The sequence below is a fragment of the Callorhinus ursinus genome, unplaced genomic scaffold (assembly GCF_003265705.2).
Source record: "Callorhinus ursinus isolate GAN/ISIS: 27379988/994484 unplaced genomic scaffold, GSC_fseal_2.0 scaffold8, whole genome shotgun sequence".
Taxonomy (NCBI): Eukaryota; Metazoa; Chordata; class Mammalia; order Carnivora; family Otariidae; genus Callorhinus; species Callorhinus ursinus.
This window is the reverse complement of record NW_027397070.1, coordinates 63,156,319-63,171,466: the sequence shown is the minus strand read 5'-3', so window position 1 is coordinate 63,171,466 and position 15,148 is coordinate 63,156,319. Positions and strand designations below refer to the sequence as shown.

The following is a 15,148-nucleotide window of genomic DNA, read 5'->3' as shown; positions in this document are numbered from 1 at the left end:
GCACAGCAGAGGGGGACTATTCTTGCCCTGCCCCTCGCCCTGCAGGTGGCGCAAGGAGGCCCCAGGAGGAAGGGTCCAGCCCCACATCCCATCGCGGAGCCAGGACTGGTACTCCCCTGGTACTGGCTTCCCTGTTCTCTAGAGCACTTCGGATCATCTGGAGATCCAGCCTCCCCCATCCTCTGCTCTTGGACACAGGCAAGCAGAGCATCCTTCCCCGGTGACTCCTCCCACCCCCCCCTTCCTTTGAATTGAGCTGCTGGCCCGCAATTCTTAGCTTGGGGACCATTCAACTCCATGACATCCCGGATGTGGAAACTGCAAAAGAAACGTCTTTATTCTTTTAACCTTCTTAATATTTACAAAAAACAAAAAGAACAGAACTGAGATTGGCTTACACAGTGGGTGGCAGATGAACAGATGTGTAACTCTGGCTTCTGGAGGGGCAGGCAGGCCAGGGCAAAGCCCCACCACCCAAGACCGGCCCAAAGACAGTGGGACAATCGGTCTCGGGCTCTGGTCTGGTTGGAGAGGGGCCAACGGAGCCCAGCCCCATAGCTCCCAAGGCTGCAGGGGCTGACTTGGCAACTGCCTGAGAAGCCCCTGCCCCAAACCCGTCCTCCCCCTCCCAGACACACACAAAGGAAAGGCTCCCAAGTGGCCACACCACTGCCCAGCTCACTCTGCACAAGGAGCGCTCCCAGGGGCCCCAAACACCCCTGCAGGCCAGAGGTGGGAGCCGAGGCCCTCCCAGCCCAGCTAGAGGTAGCCAAAAACATTGAAGATGGGCGGGGGCACAGCCGGCTTGGTAGGGATGGGCTTCAGAACCACGGGTCTGTACACTTTCTGCCCCGGCCCGTCCACATCCTTGCAGAAGTGGGCCAGCTCCCCAGGGGAAGCCGGGCTTTTCCTCCACAGGCCCAGGCTGGGGACAGGGCTCTGAGGCAAGACCCCTGGATGACCAGCATAGATGGGCTGTCCATGGTACTGGAAGGGGCAGCAGCTCCAGGCATTGACGCGGCCCACCAGGGAGACCCCAGACATCTTGAGTGGCTCCTTTTCAGCCAGTGCCCTTGGAGACGCGGGCACGGGGGCCGTCTCAGGATCCAAGGGCTCCAAGCCTTTGCAATGTTTCTTACCCTCATAGGGAGGTCCCTCCCTGGGGCCCAGTCCCCCCTCCAGCCCTAGGGGGTAGCTGTGTGTGGGCCGAGGTTCTTCCCAGAAGGAAGCGGGCAGCTGTCTTTTCCTCATGGGCACCTGGCCAGGCCTGGCAGCTTCTGGATTCTGCCTCTGTAGGGTCTGCTCCCTAGAGAGACATTCCTCCCCGTAGGGGTTCCCCAGAGCCTTCTCCTTGTAGCACCCACCCCCGCTGGGACTGGAATCCTGGCCAGAATCGAGGGGCAGCCTCCCGGGCCCGTCCTCAGGTCCCCTTTTCAGGTGAGGCTCGGCCCCTCTGCCGGGGAGGCCCCGAGGAAGCCGGGAATACTTCTGGGAGAAGCGTTTGAGCTGCTTCTGCAGGTACTTGCGGTGGTCCACTGAACGGCGGCACGGCGCGGACTTGTCCAGGGCTGCCTTGATGTCGCTGGACGCCAGATTCACAAAGTTCAGGAGCATCTTCACGTCACTGTCGGATGCCATCACCAGGGGACCACTGCATGGGGCTTTCCATGAAGAGCGTGGGCTCTGCTGGTGGCTGGCAGCTCCAGGGAAGGGCACAGAGCTGACCTGGGTTGGGGGTGGGGGGACATGCAGGTCGTTGGCCGTCTCTCCAAGCACCTGCGCCCGGCCCTCCCCAAAGGCCCTAGAACCCCTCCACAGAAAACAGAGTCCCAGGTCGCCGGCCACCCGTCCAGGCCGCTGAGGGTCTCCTCCGCATCTGTGAGGGCACAGGCCCACAGGCAGTCTGCCTGAGTCTGTGGCCCTCTACTTGCAGCTGAGGCTCAGAGAGGTTGGGCCACCCGCCCAAGGTGACCCAGCTACAGGTGGCATTGCTGGGCCCAGAGCGCAAGTCTCGTTGGGCCAGCCCACCGCGTCTCCCACACACCACGCTGCCAACGTGCACAACTTGCCAGCAAGGTTTTTATTTTCTGGGCTGAGGCGACTGCCCACTTTCAAGCAAGGCCAAGCCCCCTCTCTCCCTGGCGGTGCCCTCCTCCTTCCACCCCCGCCCCCAGCCCAGCTCGCACCAGCCCCCCTCGCTGGGTCCCCACGCTCCACCCACAGCGCTCACGCAGGACGGGCAGGACCCCTGTCTGGCACTCGAGCCTCGGCCTGCCTGGCGGGCTGATCTCAGACCGCGGGCAGCGGGACGCCCCCGTAGAAGCATCTGCAGCAATTTCATGCCTCCTGGGCCACCACCCGAGGCACCTCGCCCCTCCCCCAGGCCCCAGCCGGCCCCACGCCCCCACCCGGTCGGCTGGAGCCGCCCGAGCTGCCACACTGACCGAGGGTGCAGGCCGGCCCCGGGCCCCCCGCCGCCGCCGCCGCCGCCGACGTGGCCTGGCAGGTTCCCCGCTGCAGACCTGGGCCAGGCCCGGCGTGGCCAGCGAGATCCGTGCGTCCGGCTGGAAAACAGTAGTGCAGCCCTCGAGTGGGCTGGATGGAGGACGAGTCCCCGGAGCTGGGGGGCCCCTCAGGCCAATCAGGAGCGCCTCTCCAGATACAAAGCATCCCAATCAGGCGGCAGCGCCCCGTTCCCACATTCTTTGCCGTCACAAATTGTCACCATGGGGACCATCACAAAAAAGACAGCTCCCAAATGCAATCATTTCCCGGTAAATTTCTACCCTTCAGCCCCTCCTCCCCTTGACCTCGGTTCCCTGGTTTCTCGAGGGGGCAGTGTGTGTGTGTGTGTGTGTGTGTGTGTGTGTGTGTGTGTGTGTGTGTGTTTAAAAAGTCCAGGGTTGAGGAGGGGCTGGGCCCAGAAGAGATGGGCTTGCATGCCTCCCCCAAAGACTCCAGGCCTACAGCCTACAGCTGCCATGCTCCAGTGCAGAGAGACAATCAGACGGGGTAAGCCGAGGCGGGCTGCTTCCCCCTCTGTCCTTGAGGGTTGAGTGTCTCTCCCTCTCTCTCCTTCTCTCTCTGCCCCTCTCTGCTCCACTCTCCGTCTCTGTCCCTGTCCATCTGTCTCTCCCTCTTCCCAGCCCCCCGGCCCCGAGGCACCGGGCCACGGGCAGCCTGGGAGGGCCAGCAGCACGCTGATGTCGGGAAAGGTAGCGGGGAAGGGCTCTCTAACGAGGTGCTGGGATATCCATGGGAAGGGAGCTGGAGTTCTCAGGAATCTTGTCTTTATGTTTGCTTCCTCAATTGAGCTGCACAAAGCCTGAATTGCCCATTCAGCGCAGCCGGACAAAAGGCTGGCGTTGCACGGTCCCCTCGCATTTGTAGTCAAACAGTTAGGGACTTAAATCGAGTCGTCATGATGGAGAAAGAGGTGGACAAAGCCCATAGAATTGCCATCAGCAAACATTTTCCTGTGTCATATTAGCCAGTCTCCATGGCTCCCCTGGCCTGGGGACAATGGCACAAGTTTGCACACTTGGCTACTGTCACCGTGCCAACGCCGGCGGGGCCGCAAGCGGGCCGCTCGGAGCAAGCAAGGGAGCCCCGAGTCGGCCGCTGGCCCTGCCCACTGACTGGCCGCAGGGAAGGTGAGGCCGCCGGTGGAGGGAGGGAGGGAGGCTGCCTGGGGAATGCTGATGGGCGTGACCTCCGTGCCAGCCGCTGGTGGCCCACACCTCCTGCCTTTGCCCCAATGCCCGGCCTCCTCTTCCCCGCCCCCCCCTGCTCCCCCCGCCCCCGCTCTCCCCCCCACCGCCAGCTTGTTCTCCTGTCCTGCGGTCAGCTGACCGGCCGGCCGCCTATACCCCAACCGCACCTCTGCACCACAATCTAAAATGCCAAGGACTCCTCTCCAAGGTCCCCCGCCCACATCGCCGCAGTAGCAGGGCAGGCCCGGGGGACTTACCCGGGAAGATGGTCCCACCCCCTCCTGCTGACCAATAGGCAGCTGCTGCCGGCACACAGCGGCCTGGCTTCAAGCCACCTCCTTCTCTGGCCTGAGGGTCCCTACGGGCACAACGAAGGGTTTGGAGGAGAGGGCCCTGTGCCCACCAGCTGTAACTCAATTTAGGCATTTAGGATCCGGAGCAGGATTCTCCACTGAGGGGGCTGGGGAAGTATGGGCTGACACGGAAGTGTCCTTGGGCCGGAGCATCCTGGATCATTGGCCATCCCAGGCCCTGGAGCCTGATCCTTGTCTGCAGCAGCGGGACGGCTAAATCACTGTGGCTTTCAGCGCCTGAGATCTGGGGGCTGTCTCTGCAGCAGAACCTAGCCTAGCCTGATTGTGAGGGGCAGGAAACGTCTTTTTGCTCCAAGCCAGCCCTTACACAAGGTTGCCCCGAGGTCACCAGTTTGGGCTCCCTGCTGCCTAGTGCTTGCGGGCCAGGGCGCACAGCTTGCCATGTGTGCAAATCCCTCCATAACCCAGCACCGGCCTGCTCAGCCACCTTCTGCATCATTCTCTGCTGGGGCACTGGCCTCATGCCAGCCGGTTCCCACCTCGGCCTCCTGCGCACTCTGTGTCTGGTCGCATGCTGCAGCCCTCCTGGCCATGCTTGCTGGTAACATCATCCCCTTGCTGCTCAGACAATAGCAAACCCCCATGGTCGGTGAGCTCTGTGGGGTCCAAGTCCATGTCGTAAAAATTCATTCCATAGCTCTTAATATGGGCTGTTCTTCCTGTGTGTTCTTCCCACTTATTGAGGAAAGAGGGAGGGAGGGAAGGAAACTGGTACTTGGTGGGCACCTCATACGTGCCAAGAGCTGCAATCACTGATCACATGTGGAAGATCCCACCTGACCCCGTGACAGCTCAATGCAGGTACTATGGCTGCCATTTACACATGAGGAGTGTGAGGTTGAGCTACTTTCCCAAGGCCTCATGGCCAGTAAGTGGCGAAACCAAACTTGAAGCCGGGCCAGTCTGTATGCAAAGTCCACGTCAGTCCCCCCATGCGTTGCTTCCCCGAGCGCCTACCCAGCACCAGGCACTGATTAAGTGCTGTCGGGTTTGAAAGCGTCGGAAACCAGATTTTATATGTAAGTCCTGGGTTCATCTCTTCTGTCCCTCTGTCAGAATGTGACTCTCGACATCCGCTTTGGGAGTATGGAAGCAGCAGCTCTGGGACATCTTTCGAGGGGTGGCCGCCGTCAAGAACTGTGGCCTGAGATCCAGATCCGTGGCCCTACAGTGACCCAGCCGCACCCGGGCCCCTGGGGGACTGCCACCCAGGCTGGGGAAGGCTCCTTCGGGTTTTTCTGTCTGTAGCTCATACGGACAGGTGGAAGACATCTGTAATACCGACTCTGCCTTATTCTAGAAAGACTTCCTTTCACAGTGCTTCTCCCATATGGTCCTGCGTCTGGACAGGGAGGAACTATTTTCCCTGTGTACATTTGGTGACACACCCAGAGACAAGCTGCTCAACTCAGGACTGACTGAGAGGACCCTGTCCTCTAGACATTCTTCAAGGCCCAGCTCAAGCATCCCCTCCTCCAGGAAGCCTTCCACCCACTCCCAGCATTACCAGTGACACCTTCTCCCCTCCCTATGTGTATAGATTCAAAAAGAAGTCTAACCTCCTTGGCCTAACACAGAAAGCCCTTAGTAATCTGACCTTCAAACGGGGCCTGGCACAGAGTAGTTTCTCACTAAATGTTTCATGAGTTAAATATTTTGCCCATTCCACTGAATAGAATTTATCCTGTGGACTGGAAACACTGCTTCCTGCAACTGTTTGATTACTGTCTGCCCCACCCACCCCTCCACCTTCACCTGGGTGAGTTCCCTGAGAGCAGGGCACAACGGCTCCTTCATCTCCGTATCTCCATGGACTAGAATGGTCTCAGCACAGAGCAGGACTCATTCAAGGACCCTTGTGATCACTGTGGTTGAACCTGACGACGAATCCTCTGTGTTCCTTCGGGACTGTGGGTGCCTTGAAAGCAGGAAGCCTCAGTTCACCATCACATCTCCCCCAAGTGTCTGCTAAAGGCAAGCGAGTGGTACTGGCTGGACCCTGAGAGTCCTTCCTGATCCTCTGCTGTCACGGGTGCCAGTCTCTGACCTTCTGGCTGTGCAAACCCCTCCTCAAGATTATTTACATGGCCCAGGGTCAGGGACTCCCAGCTTCGAGCGACTCCATTCAGCACCTACCGCGGTGCAGGGACCAGAGGGCACGCTTGTTCCTGTCCCTGATGCAACTCGCTACAGGGGAGATCAACTCTGTTGTGACGACTGAACAGCCATCTTCCGTCCCCCCATCACTGAGAGGCACACCCTAACTTCCCCTGGTTTCCCAAACAAACTGCTGGAAGCCACCGTCCAGAACATCTGGATGTCATTTGACACAACCCACTTCTAGAATTTAGCTAACACAGCTGCAGATTGTAATGGAAAGTGAGAGGGGACAGTTGACAATGACACGCACCGACCCAGAGGGGCCCCGGGACGTCATCTGGGGCAGTGGGCTTTCAAGCTGTACTTACGCAGAGAAGCCCAATACCTAGAATAGCGCCAGTGACGGGCTAGTTCAGATTTATTAGGTGCACGTGAACGCATACTTCCTGCTTATTTGGCAAACAGTGGATTCAGATGAGGAGGATGTTTTGATGACCTACAACTCTGAAATAAAGGGTTGTGGATTGCGGGTCTGCCATCCGCCATATTTTGCTTTGGTTGCAGAACCTATAGAAATCTTGACTTAGATAAGCAGCTAAAATGGTAACTTTTTCAGTCTACCTAGCAATCTCAGGATCGTCATCCGATGAAAACTGTTCACCCAAGAAGCTTCATCATCTCGTCCCCTGAGGCGTTGTTAACCAGTTAACTGCCTAGGTTAACCAGTCGCCAGTCTCGTGTGTTAGTTAGCTTGTGAGCTCTAACTCATTTGAGTGCGTGTTTATTAGTACGGTTTTTAGAACGTAGTATTTTAAGTTGCCAAAAATAACTTTGAAAGGAAACTTTACCTTTCCACACCTCGGTAGAAAGTTTGGTTCCAAAAGATGGGTCATCTTCCCATTTTAGAGGCAGAGTCAACACGGCCCAGACAGGGGAGCTGGTTCGCCCAAAGCAGGACGAAGATGGCAGCTCTGTCCTGAAGCCCGCCACCCAGTGAGAGCCCAGCCCTAACCAGCACTCACCACTCGATCAAGGTATGTAACACGTATTAAGCCATTTGTTCAATGGATGAGGAGACTTGACCCAAGGTCCTCTGGTCAGTAATCGAGCAGAGCAGGGACTGGGATGCGGGCAGCCCGGTCCAGACGCTTGGTGGCGACCATTGTATGATACCGTTCCCTAATGACCCTAGGGGCTTTGCTGACCCAGAGACCCAGAGGTGCCCCTCCTGATGCTGGAGAGTTAGGTCTGACCACCTCAACCCAGAAGACATACAAATGCCACCTCAGGGGCCCAACGGTGGGGCCAGCACTCCCCGGACATGTGGCAGACGTCACAGGATGATTTATGTAACCCCCTTACATAAGGGGAGCCTTTCTGTCAAAGAGGCTGGAGGCAAGCTGTCAGCTGTAATCAGAACAGGCAGGTTCTCCACTGTCTCGGGACGGGAGGCATCGGGTTGAAAGAAGCCCCTTTGGCTGCCAGGCCGGGGGCTTCCTGCCCTGGCGACCTCCCCTCCCACCCCAGGCTGAGCACCAGTACGGCGGAGCCCTCAGAGCGGCCAGAGACCTCACGATGCCCCCGAAGAGGTCACAGCTCAGCTCGTCAGTCCCTGCGCCCCCGGTCGCGGCCGGGCCGCAGTGACAGTGACAAGTGTCAGAGAGACCATCTTGAAGGCTGAGCTAACCGTAGCTTGCTGGCAGAGCGGACCATGAGAATTAAGAGAGAGCGTCTGTGACAAAGACTAGTACAGCGCCTGGCTCAGAGTCGATGCCCTTCCCCCAGCTCTTCCCCTCTGGGCAGGGGCCACAGCTGCCTGGGGCAGCCCAGCCTGGGCGCATCTCACCCATAAAGAGGGGCTGGTGTGACCGGAATGACACAGCAGTCGTGCCTTCGTGCCTCTGTCAGGCGACCCCCATGGACCACCGCCCCCCGCTGATCCCTGCTACGGTGCCATGCATCCCTCACCTGGACTGTATCTCCGGGAGCCTCTCTGGTGTGTCTCTTCACCCCACCCAGGGCACAGCCGGAGTGAAAAGTCCGTTTAATCTCAACTGCCAACTCGGAATCGACTGGTGATGGCTGGCAGGTGCCTTGTGGAAAGATTCTGAGCACCCCCGCCCCCGCCCTGCCCCGGGCTCAGCAGTTAGAATGCCCTGATCAGCTAGTCATGTCTTCCATGGGCCTGGATGGAAATGGGCTGGGGGCCTGCCCCCAGCTCCCAACCACAGGCTGCAAAGCCGGGGCGCAAAGCTTGGTGTTCTGGTAACCCAACCCCTGGAATTTTAATCAAGGGAACAGCGTCCTAGTAAAGGACAGTGACTCCTCCAAGTCCTCAAGTGCTCCCATTTCCCGGACCAGAGCTCCCGGATTCAGTTCAACAAACCGAGACCAGAGAATGGAGAATTTTGGAGAATGGAGGCAGTGAGAAGTTTGGGACAATGGAGAGGAGAGGTCGCCGCAGGGAAGGGCCAGATGAAGTTAGGAAGAAAGGCTGAATTTCCCATGGATTTTTGCATGCAGGAGGCCCATGATACGCTTGTTGAACAGATGAATGAACCAACCACAACATGGAGCAAAATGAACCTCCCTGGGGGCTCCAGTAGCCAGTCACACAGCATCCTGGGGACAGCAGACGCTGCTTGGCCCTCCTGGCCACCACTGTCCCTCGGCTACTCTGCATACACTATAGGCTCTATCATCAGGGAGGAGAGTCTCGAGCCCTTACCTCCCCAAGCTAGGATTTCATAAGAGAAAGGTGACAGGGCAGGGCCCCTCGAATATCATGATATGCGGAGAGATTTATATCTGCTATCTCATTTACTCATCAGTAAGAAATCAATGACTGAATAAGTAAGACTTTCTGGGGGGGGGGGGCATCATCCTTCCCCTTGGATGGATTAGGAAACCAAGGCAAGGGGAGGTAGAAAAGCTCTCCCCTGACCACTGCAAGGTGGCAGAGGACCTGGGGTTTGGACTCAGTCTGTGCCTACACCACAGTGCCCCTCAGAGGAGGCAGGGGACACATGGTCCCTTCTGGTGTGTCCCCTCTGGCCCCACGGCCCAGTCCTCTGCCCACTCCCTGGGTCACCTGTCCCCGTTTGGTAAGATACAGGGCACTCCCTTTTGTCATCTAATTTTTATTTCCTGACCTCTGATCACAAATCTGTCTGTAGCCCAAATCCAGTCCAAAACACACATTTTAAAAATTCTCTGAATAAAGTCTTGCCAAGAGAGAGGGACATTTGTACAATCAGCAATTCCCAGGCTCCCCCACATGGTCCTGGTCAGACAAGAAGAGTTAGTTACTACAGTGAATTCGCCTCTGCCTGTGAGCAGAGAGGCTGAACTCCACAGGCCAACACTGTCAAGTGTCACCCCTTGGATGGCCTTTTGGTGCTTGGCCTATGGTATGTACTCCCTGGAGCCCACATGTCCCCAGGAAGCAGAGGTAACGAATGTACCGTAAGAGACAGGCAACCGCCTTCCAGCCCTGCCTCTGCTGATCCGGGCAAATAATTTTACCTCTCGGGCCTCACTTTTCTCATCTGTAAGATGGGGGCAATTCTACTTACGCTGATGGTTTGCTGGGACCGTGGAGAAAGACTTGGGTCTGACTGGGCTATAAGATGTGCCAGGGGTGCTAGATGGGGAGAAAGAACCCCACATAGCACCCAAGGGCTTGGCCACATCTAGTTCCAAGTTCAAACACATCTGTGAGGGGCTGGCAATGACAGTCCCCATCAGACTCTGAATGAGGACCAGTGGTTCTGGATGATAAGGGTGATGGAAACAGGGTCCCAGCTCCACAGGCTAAGGGTTGAGTGGGGGTGGGCTTTAGCTCTGCTGAGATGGAGTGGAGAAGATTCTAGTGGCGGGGGCGGGGAGTGTAGGTAGAGGAGGGAGGTAAAAAGCATCAGACGTGGGCTTTCGCGCAGGTCCCAGCTAATCCTGTCTGGATCGGGAAGCGAGGCAGCGGATGTGGGCTCAGCATGTGTCCAGTGAAGCCTGGAGTTGGGTCCTTGGCCACAGCTCCAGGATCAAGGGTCCCTTCTCGCCTCTTCTGCACTCACTGCCCAGAAAACCCGATGGATCGCATGAACTTCCGGTGCCAGTCATGAGCCGATTAGTTCCTATCTCAATCTCCAGCCCGGACCTCTCCCCTCAACTCCAGGGTCCTATCCAGCAGCTCCCTTGCCCTCTCCCCGGGGACCTTCAAGATTCCCCAGCTTTCCGTGTCCAAAACTGAGCTCTGGGGTTTCTCCCCAGGCCTGTTCCTCCCACAGCTTTTCCATCTCAAATAATGGCGGCTCTATCCTTCCAGGTGCTCAGGCCAGACTCAGAGTCATCCCTGAGCCCACTCCCATACTCCTCCATCAGCACACCCTCCGGGCTCTGCCTGCAAACTACCTCCAGAATCCGACCACTCCTCACCAGCTCCTCTGCTCTATCTACCCTGGGCCCAACACCCCCCATCTCTCACCTCGCCTGGATGGTTTCAGGGCCTCCTAACTGGGCTCTTTGTTCCCCTTCCCACACACAGAAAAGTTTCCCAACCTTTGCCCTGGATATGACGTCAGTTTAAATATTAATAAACAGGGGCACCTGGGTGGTTCAGTCGGTTAAGCATCCGACTCTTGGTTTCGGCTCAGGTCATGATCACAGGGTCCTGAGATCAAGCCCCGTGTCAGGCTCCACACTCAGTGCAGAGTCTGCTTGAGATTCTCTCGCCCTCTCCCTCTGCACCTCCCCCTGCTTGCACGCTCTTGCTCTCTAAAATAAATAAATAAAATTTTTAAGAATAAAGAAATAAATCTTAATGAACAGCGCCCAGGAGGACCCAAGTAAAATTGAAGAGTCACTCTTCCCCCCGCCCCCCGCTTTCAATTCTGTGAAATTATCATCTCGCTTGGAAGGAATGTCCAAAGTCTGGTCCGCAAAACAAAAAAAAAAAACAAAACAGAGCACAAAACTTCAGTTGTGGGGCAGGCTTCTAACTCACGGAGAGCACCCTGGAGCAGGGCAGGAAAGCGTCGGCCACAGCCTCATCCTCCCCTGCCCACTGCCCCCAGGCCCTGCCCCGGCAGCCCCTGGGAGCTCCTGCCCAAAAGGCCACATCAGGAGCTGATGCTGTCTGAGACCAGTAAGCACTGGCCAGGGCTTTATGTGCTGCAAAGAGACACACAGGGGCTTCAGCCCACTCTCCAAATCCTCCAACCGTACTGTGGGGCTCCTCTGAGTGACCCTGTTTCATAGAGGAGGAAACTGAAGCACACAACGATTTGCCCAGGATCACTCAGCCAGGAACTGGCAGACCTGAGGTCTGAACCCAGGCCCGTCTGAGTTGGGAGGCTCCTTACCTCTTCTCGTTGGTTTCTTCCTGAGGACTAGTCCTACAGAGATGCGCCCCAGCCCAAGGAACAAGGGACAGCATCGTATATGAACTTCTCAGACATGTCCAAATCACCCCACAAGGGCGCCATCACCTCAGCCAGACCCCTGAGAGGTAGGTGTGCCAGGTAAACTGAGGCAGCATGAGGCCCTGGATAAGAGCTGAGCTCTGGGGTCAGCCTTCTGCTCCTGCTTAGACAGTTCGCCCAGAGAACACTGTTTTGATGCCAGATTGAGTGGTGGTCTAATTGTTTCCCCTGCAAAGACTACATTTTGTATATGGGGTCACTCTCGGCCTGTATGCCGGTCAGCTGACTCCTTCCGTCCAGTCTTGGCTGTCTGCAAGGATCTTAATGGCTCCTGTGAATCTCTTCTCTCCATCAGGCCCCCTGAACCACAGGAGAGGTGGCAGGGATCTTGGAAACCCTGAGAAACAGCAGGAAGTTGGAGGAGGGGACACACTTTGGGGTCACAGACCTGGCTTCAGGTCCCAGTGCTGACACTTACCAGCTGAGTGACCAAGGACAGGTCACTTAACCTCTCTGAGCTTCCATTTCCCCCCATATCAGGCAGGACCCACCTGCCAAATCCTTAGAGGAGGCCAAGGTAGCCCACGAGACTTCTCCCCACCAACCCACCACTCACCTATGGTCAGCATTTCCCTTTGTGAGCGCCGTTCATTCCATTGATTCCCTTATTATCAAATGAAGAAACTGAGGTTGCCCAAGCAACCTGGTGAATTAGTGGTACGGTCGGGAAAAAAGTCCTGACTCCAAGGCCAGGGCTCCCACCTTCTCTTCCCATATGCACCCTTGACTCAGAGGAAAAAGCAGAATTCTCTGAGCCCTCAGCCTTGGCCTCAAGTGGCCACCAGAGGGCGCCCTGGGAGTTGCTCAGGGTCTCCTCTGTTTCCCAGGGACGGAGGCCTTCAGTCTTTCTCAACCTTCCTGGCCTCCCGGCCTGCAGCCCATGCTCCTGCCCCTTAAGAACGCTCCCCGGAGCCCCCCTCCCCACCCCGGCACCTTGAAGGTATTCCAGAACCCCTGCTTTTTCTCCTCCCTGTCTCTGCCATCCAAGCCCCAACCCAGGATTATCTGTCCTCCCTTTCTTGAGTAGATGTGGGATTCTTGGAAATGCCATGTTGTTTTTGTCAAGCAGGTGGTTCACCGTGGGCTTCAGGATCTACCCACTCTGGCATCCATCTATCCACAAACATCTTCTCAGCACCTGCCAGGTGGGGGGAAGGCAGAGGGGACCATCAGAGAACCCCTGACTCATGGAGGGCACGGTCTAGTAGGGAGACGGTGTTAGTTATGTTAGTATGTTAGCTGGGAAACAAGGAGAAGGGCTAGGCGTAGGACCCCCAGGGCTGGCTGCTGGAGGGTGTCGACCCTGACTTGGGTCCTCAGGGAAGCAAAGGAGTTGACCAAAGAAAGCCTACAGTTCCAAAGAAGGGACCCGCCCCAGTGCTGGACACAGTCTCCGCATCTATAAAATGGGAATAACCCCTGCTCTTTCATTGCCTCGTAGAATGAAAGAAGAGACAAGTGAGTACAAATGGAAACAGGTGGGAAACTGGGACACCACGTGGGCACAAGGCTTTCTCGTCTTATCCAGGCCTTGCTTGGCCCTGGGCTCAATCCAGTGAGCTTGCAGCTCATATTCTCCAGCACGGATGCTCCCTCACCCGACCCGCTTGCGGGCGCATCTGCAAGACCCCTCAGGCGCCTGGGTTGCTAATGAGAGTCCCCAGAGGGCTCCCGCTGCTGACCCTGCCAGGGCCACCCTCCCCTTGTCCTTACCTTGGTTTGCCTTCATTTTCAGGTCCTGGTATAAGGCTCGTAGAATCAAAGCCAGAGGGAAGGCAAGCCAGGCAGCCCTGGAGGCCATCTCGGACAGAGCTCCTAGAAGATGAAAGTCTATGGAAGTGACCCCAGGTGGCCATGGCTCCCAGAGGGTGCTGGCCAGGAAGATCTCTGAGTCTGGGGTGAAATGGGTGTTGGCACTGCCAGGTCGCTCCTTCTCCATCTTTTTAGACAACACAAGTGACAAGCTCTTTCCAAGTTTCATTCTCCGATCAGGGTCCTTCCGGTCTGGGGTGAGGGTGGAATGCGAGGCAGGTCCCCCGTGTGCTCCAGCAGCCCCCCTCCACAGCCCCAGTGGATGGCTCTACACATCGCAGACAGCGCACTGATGTTCCGAAACTTGTGGTTCCTGTAGGACATACACTCTGTTGTATAGTCCCTGCTCGCCTCGCTGTGCAGAGCCAGATTTGTCGCTCTGGTCCTCCCAAACACACTCTTCCTCCAGAGAGCGTTCTCCCAGAGCAGGACGGAGCTGAAGCTGCTTCCTAAACACAAATCAGCTTCTGGAGCCTCTCTGGGGGGCTCTGGTTGGCCCAGGAGCCCCCCTGTCCCCATGCCTGGGCTGTGGGTCCAAGATCAAGGGCTCAGAGGGTTTGGCCCGGGGTGAGTGGAACTTTCCCTCCTCAGCCAAGGAGAAGGAGTGGTGCAGCCAGCTACAGCTATGAGGCTGGAGGCTCATGCGCCTACCATGCTCCATTTCCAGACCGCTTTCCTCTGCGAGGCTGCCCTAAAGACGCATTTTAGCCCGATTCCAGCTGGATTTGAAGGTTGAGATGATCAGGCATGTCAGAATTGTCTAATAACACCCAGGGCTGTCACCGATGTGGAGAGATACACTTAAGCACTGTTGGTAGGAGTGTACATTGGTATCAACTTTTTGGAGAGTGTTTTGGCAAAGATCTATTATAACATGAAACAGGTCGGCCTTAGACTCAGCCCACCCACTTCCAAGAGTCAATTCTACAGGAATTTGGCCACACAGGCGCAAAGCGTTGTGCCTGAGGATGTTTGCAGACCTGTTGTTTGCAACGGCAACAGACAAACAAAAAGACAAAGACCTGAAATGCACACAGTGTGGTAGATAGTACAGAATGTTCTGTAGCCACTAGAAAGACTGTCATGAGCCTGTGGGTGCTGATTTAGCAGGACCTCAAGACGGAGAAAAATAAAGTTCAGATTTAGGTGTATAGTCAGACCCCATTTATGTTAAAAGAAGAAGAAGAAGAAGAAGAAGAAGAAGAAGAAGAAGAAGAAGAAGAAGACGAAGAAGAAGAGAAAGAAGAGAAAGAAGAAGAAGAAGAAGAAGAAGAAGAAGAAGAAGAAGAAGAAGAAGAAGAAGAAGAGGAGGAGGAGGAGGAGCAGGAGGAGGAGCAGGAGGAGGAGGAGGAGGAGGAGGAGCAGGAGGAGGAGGAGGGGGAGGAAGACGGAGAAAGAAAAGGTAAAACAAAGTAAAAGGGAAAGCTGGGGGAAAGCCTGGGCGGAAGGCACCCCAAGCAACTAACAGTAGTGATTTAGGAAAGGTTGTAGGATTGGCCAGTGTTGAAAGGGATTTCATTTTTTCGTTTATAAAAATTACACTTTTTGGAATATTTTCTCCATGAACATATATGTATGTATAATGTTTTTGTCTCAAATACATATACTTGGTTTTGCTCCAGGGTACCCACCTCAGAATAGTCCCGCTCAGAACCTCTGAAGTAGGTTG

General features: G+C 56.3%; 1 protein-coding gene and 1 long non-coding RNA gene across 6 annotated transcripts; one reads left to right on the top strand and one right to left on the bottom strand.

Annotated features, from left to right (window-relative positions):
* Positions 1–312: 312 nt before the first annotated feature.
* FAM181A (family with sequence similarity 181 member A) lies at positions 313–8,304 on the bottom strand. 5 transcript variants are annotated; one of them, XM_073895826.1, is made up of 3 exons: positions 8,156–8,230; positions 2,445–2,564; positions 313–1,725 (listed from the first exon to the last, which is right to left on the bottom strand). In XM_073895826.1, exon 3 carries the CDS (start codon positions 1,636–1,638, stop codon positions 760–762), a length of 879 nt encoding a protein of 292 aa, XP_073751927.1. In that variant the 5' UTR covers positions 1,639–1,725; positions 2,445–2,564; positions 8,156–8,230; the 3' UTR covers positions 313–759. The 5 variants fall into 5 exon arrangements, with proteins under 5 accessions (XP_073751927.1, XP_073751925.1, XP_073751924.1 ...); XM_073895824.1 differs by lacking the exon at positions 8,156–8,230 and adding an exon at positions 5,843–6,160; XM_073895823.1 differs by lacking the exon at positions 8,156–8,230 and adding an exon at positions 4,567–4,711.
* On the top strand, positions 2,573–14,644 carry LOC141373304 (uncharacterized). The gene is made up of 3 exons (XR_012379145.1): positions 2,573–3,012; positions 7,094–7,221; positions 13,109–14,644. It is a non-coding gene; the product is annotated as an uncharacterized lncRNA (long non-coding RNA).
* The last annotated feature ends 504 nt before the right edge of the window (positions 14,645–15,148 follow it).

Coding starts and splice junctions, on each gene's coding strand:
- FAM181A (XM_073895823.1), bottom strand. CDS start 4,671: ATGGGGGTTTGCTATTGTCTGAGCAGCAAGGGGATGATGTTACCAGCA. Junction 2,565..4,566: donor AGAGTGCGCAGGAGGCCGAG/GTGGGAACCGGC, acceptor ACTGTTTTCCAG/CCGGACGCACGGATCTCGCT. Junction 1,726..2,444: donor GGGGCCGGCCTGCACCCTCG/GTCAGTGTGGCA, acceptor CCCCCAACCCAG/GTCAGCTCTGTGCCCTTCCC.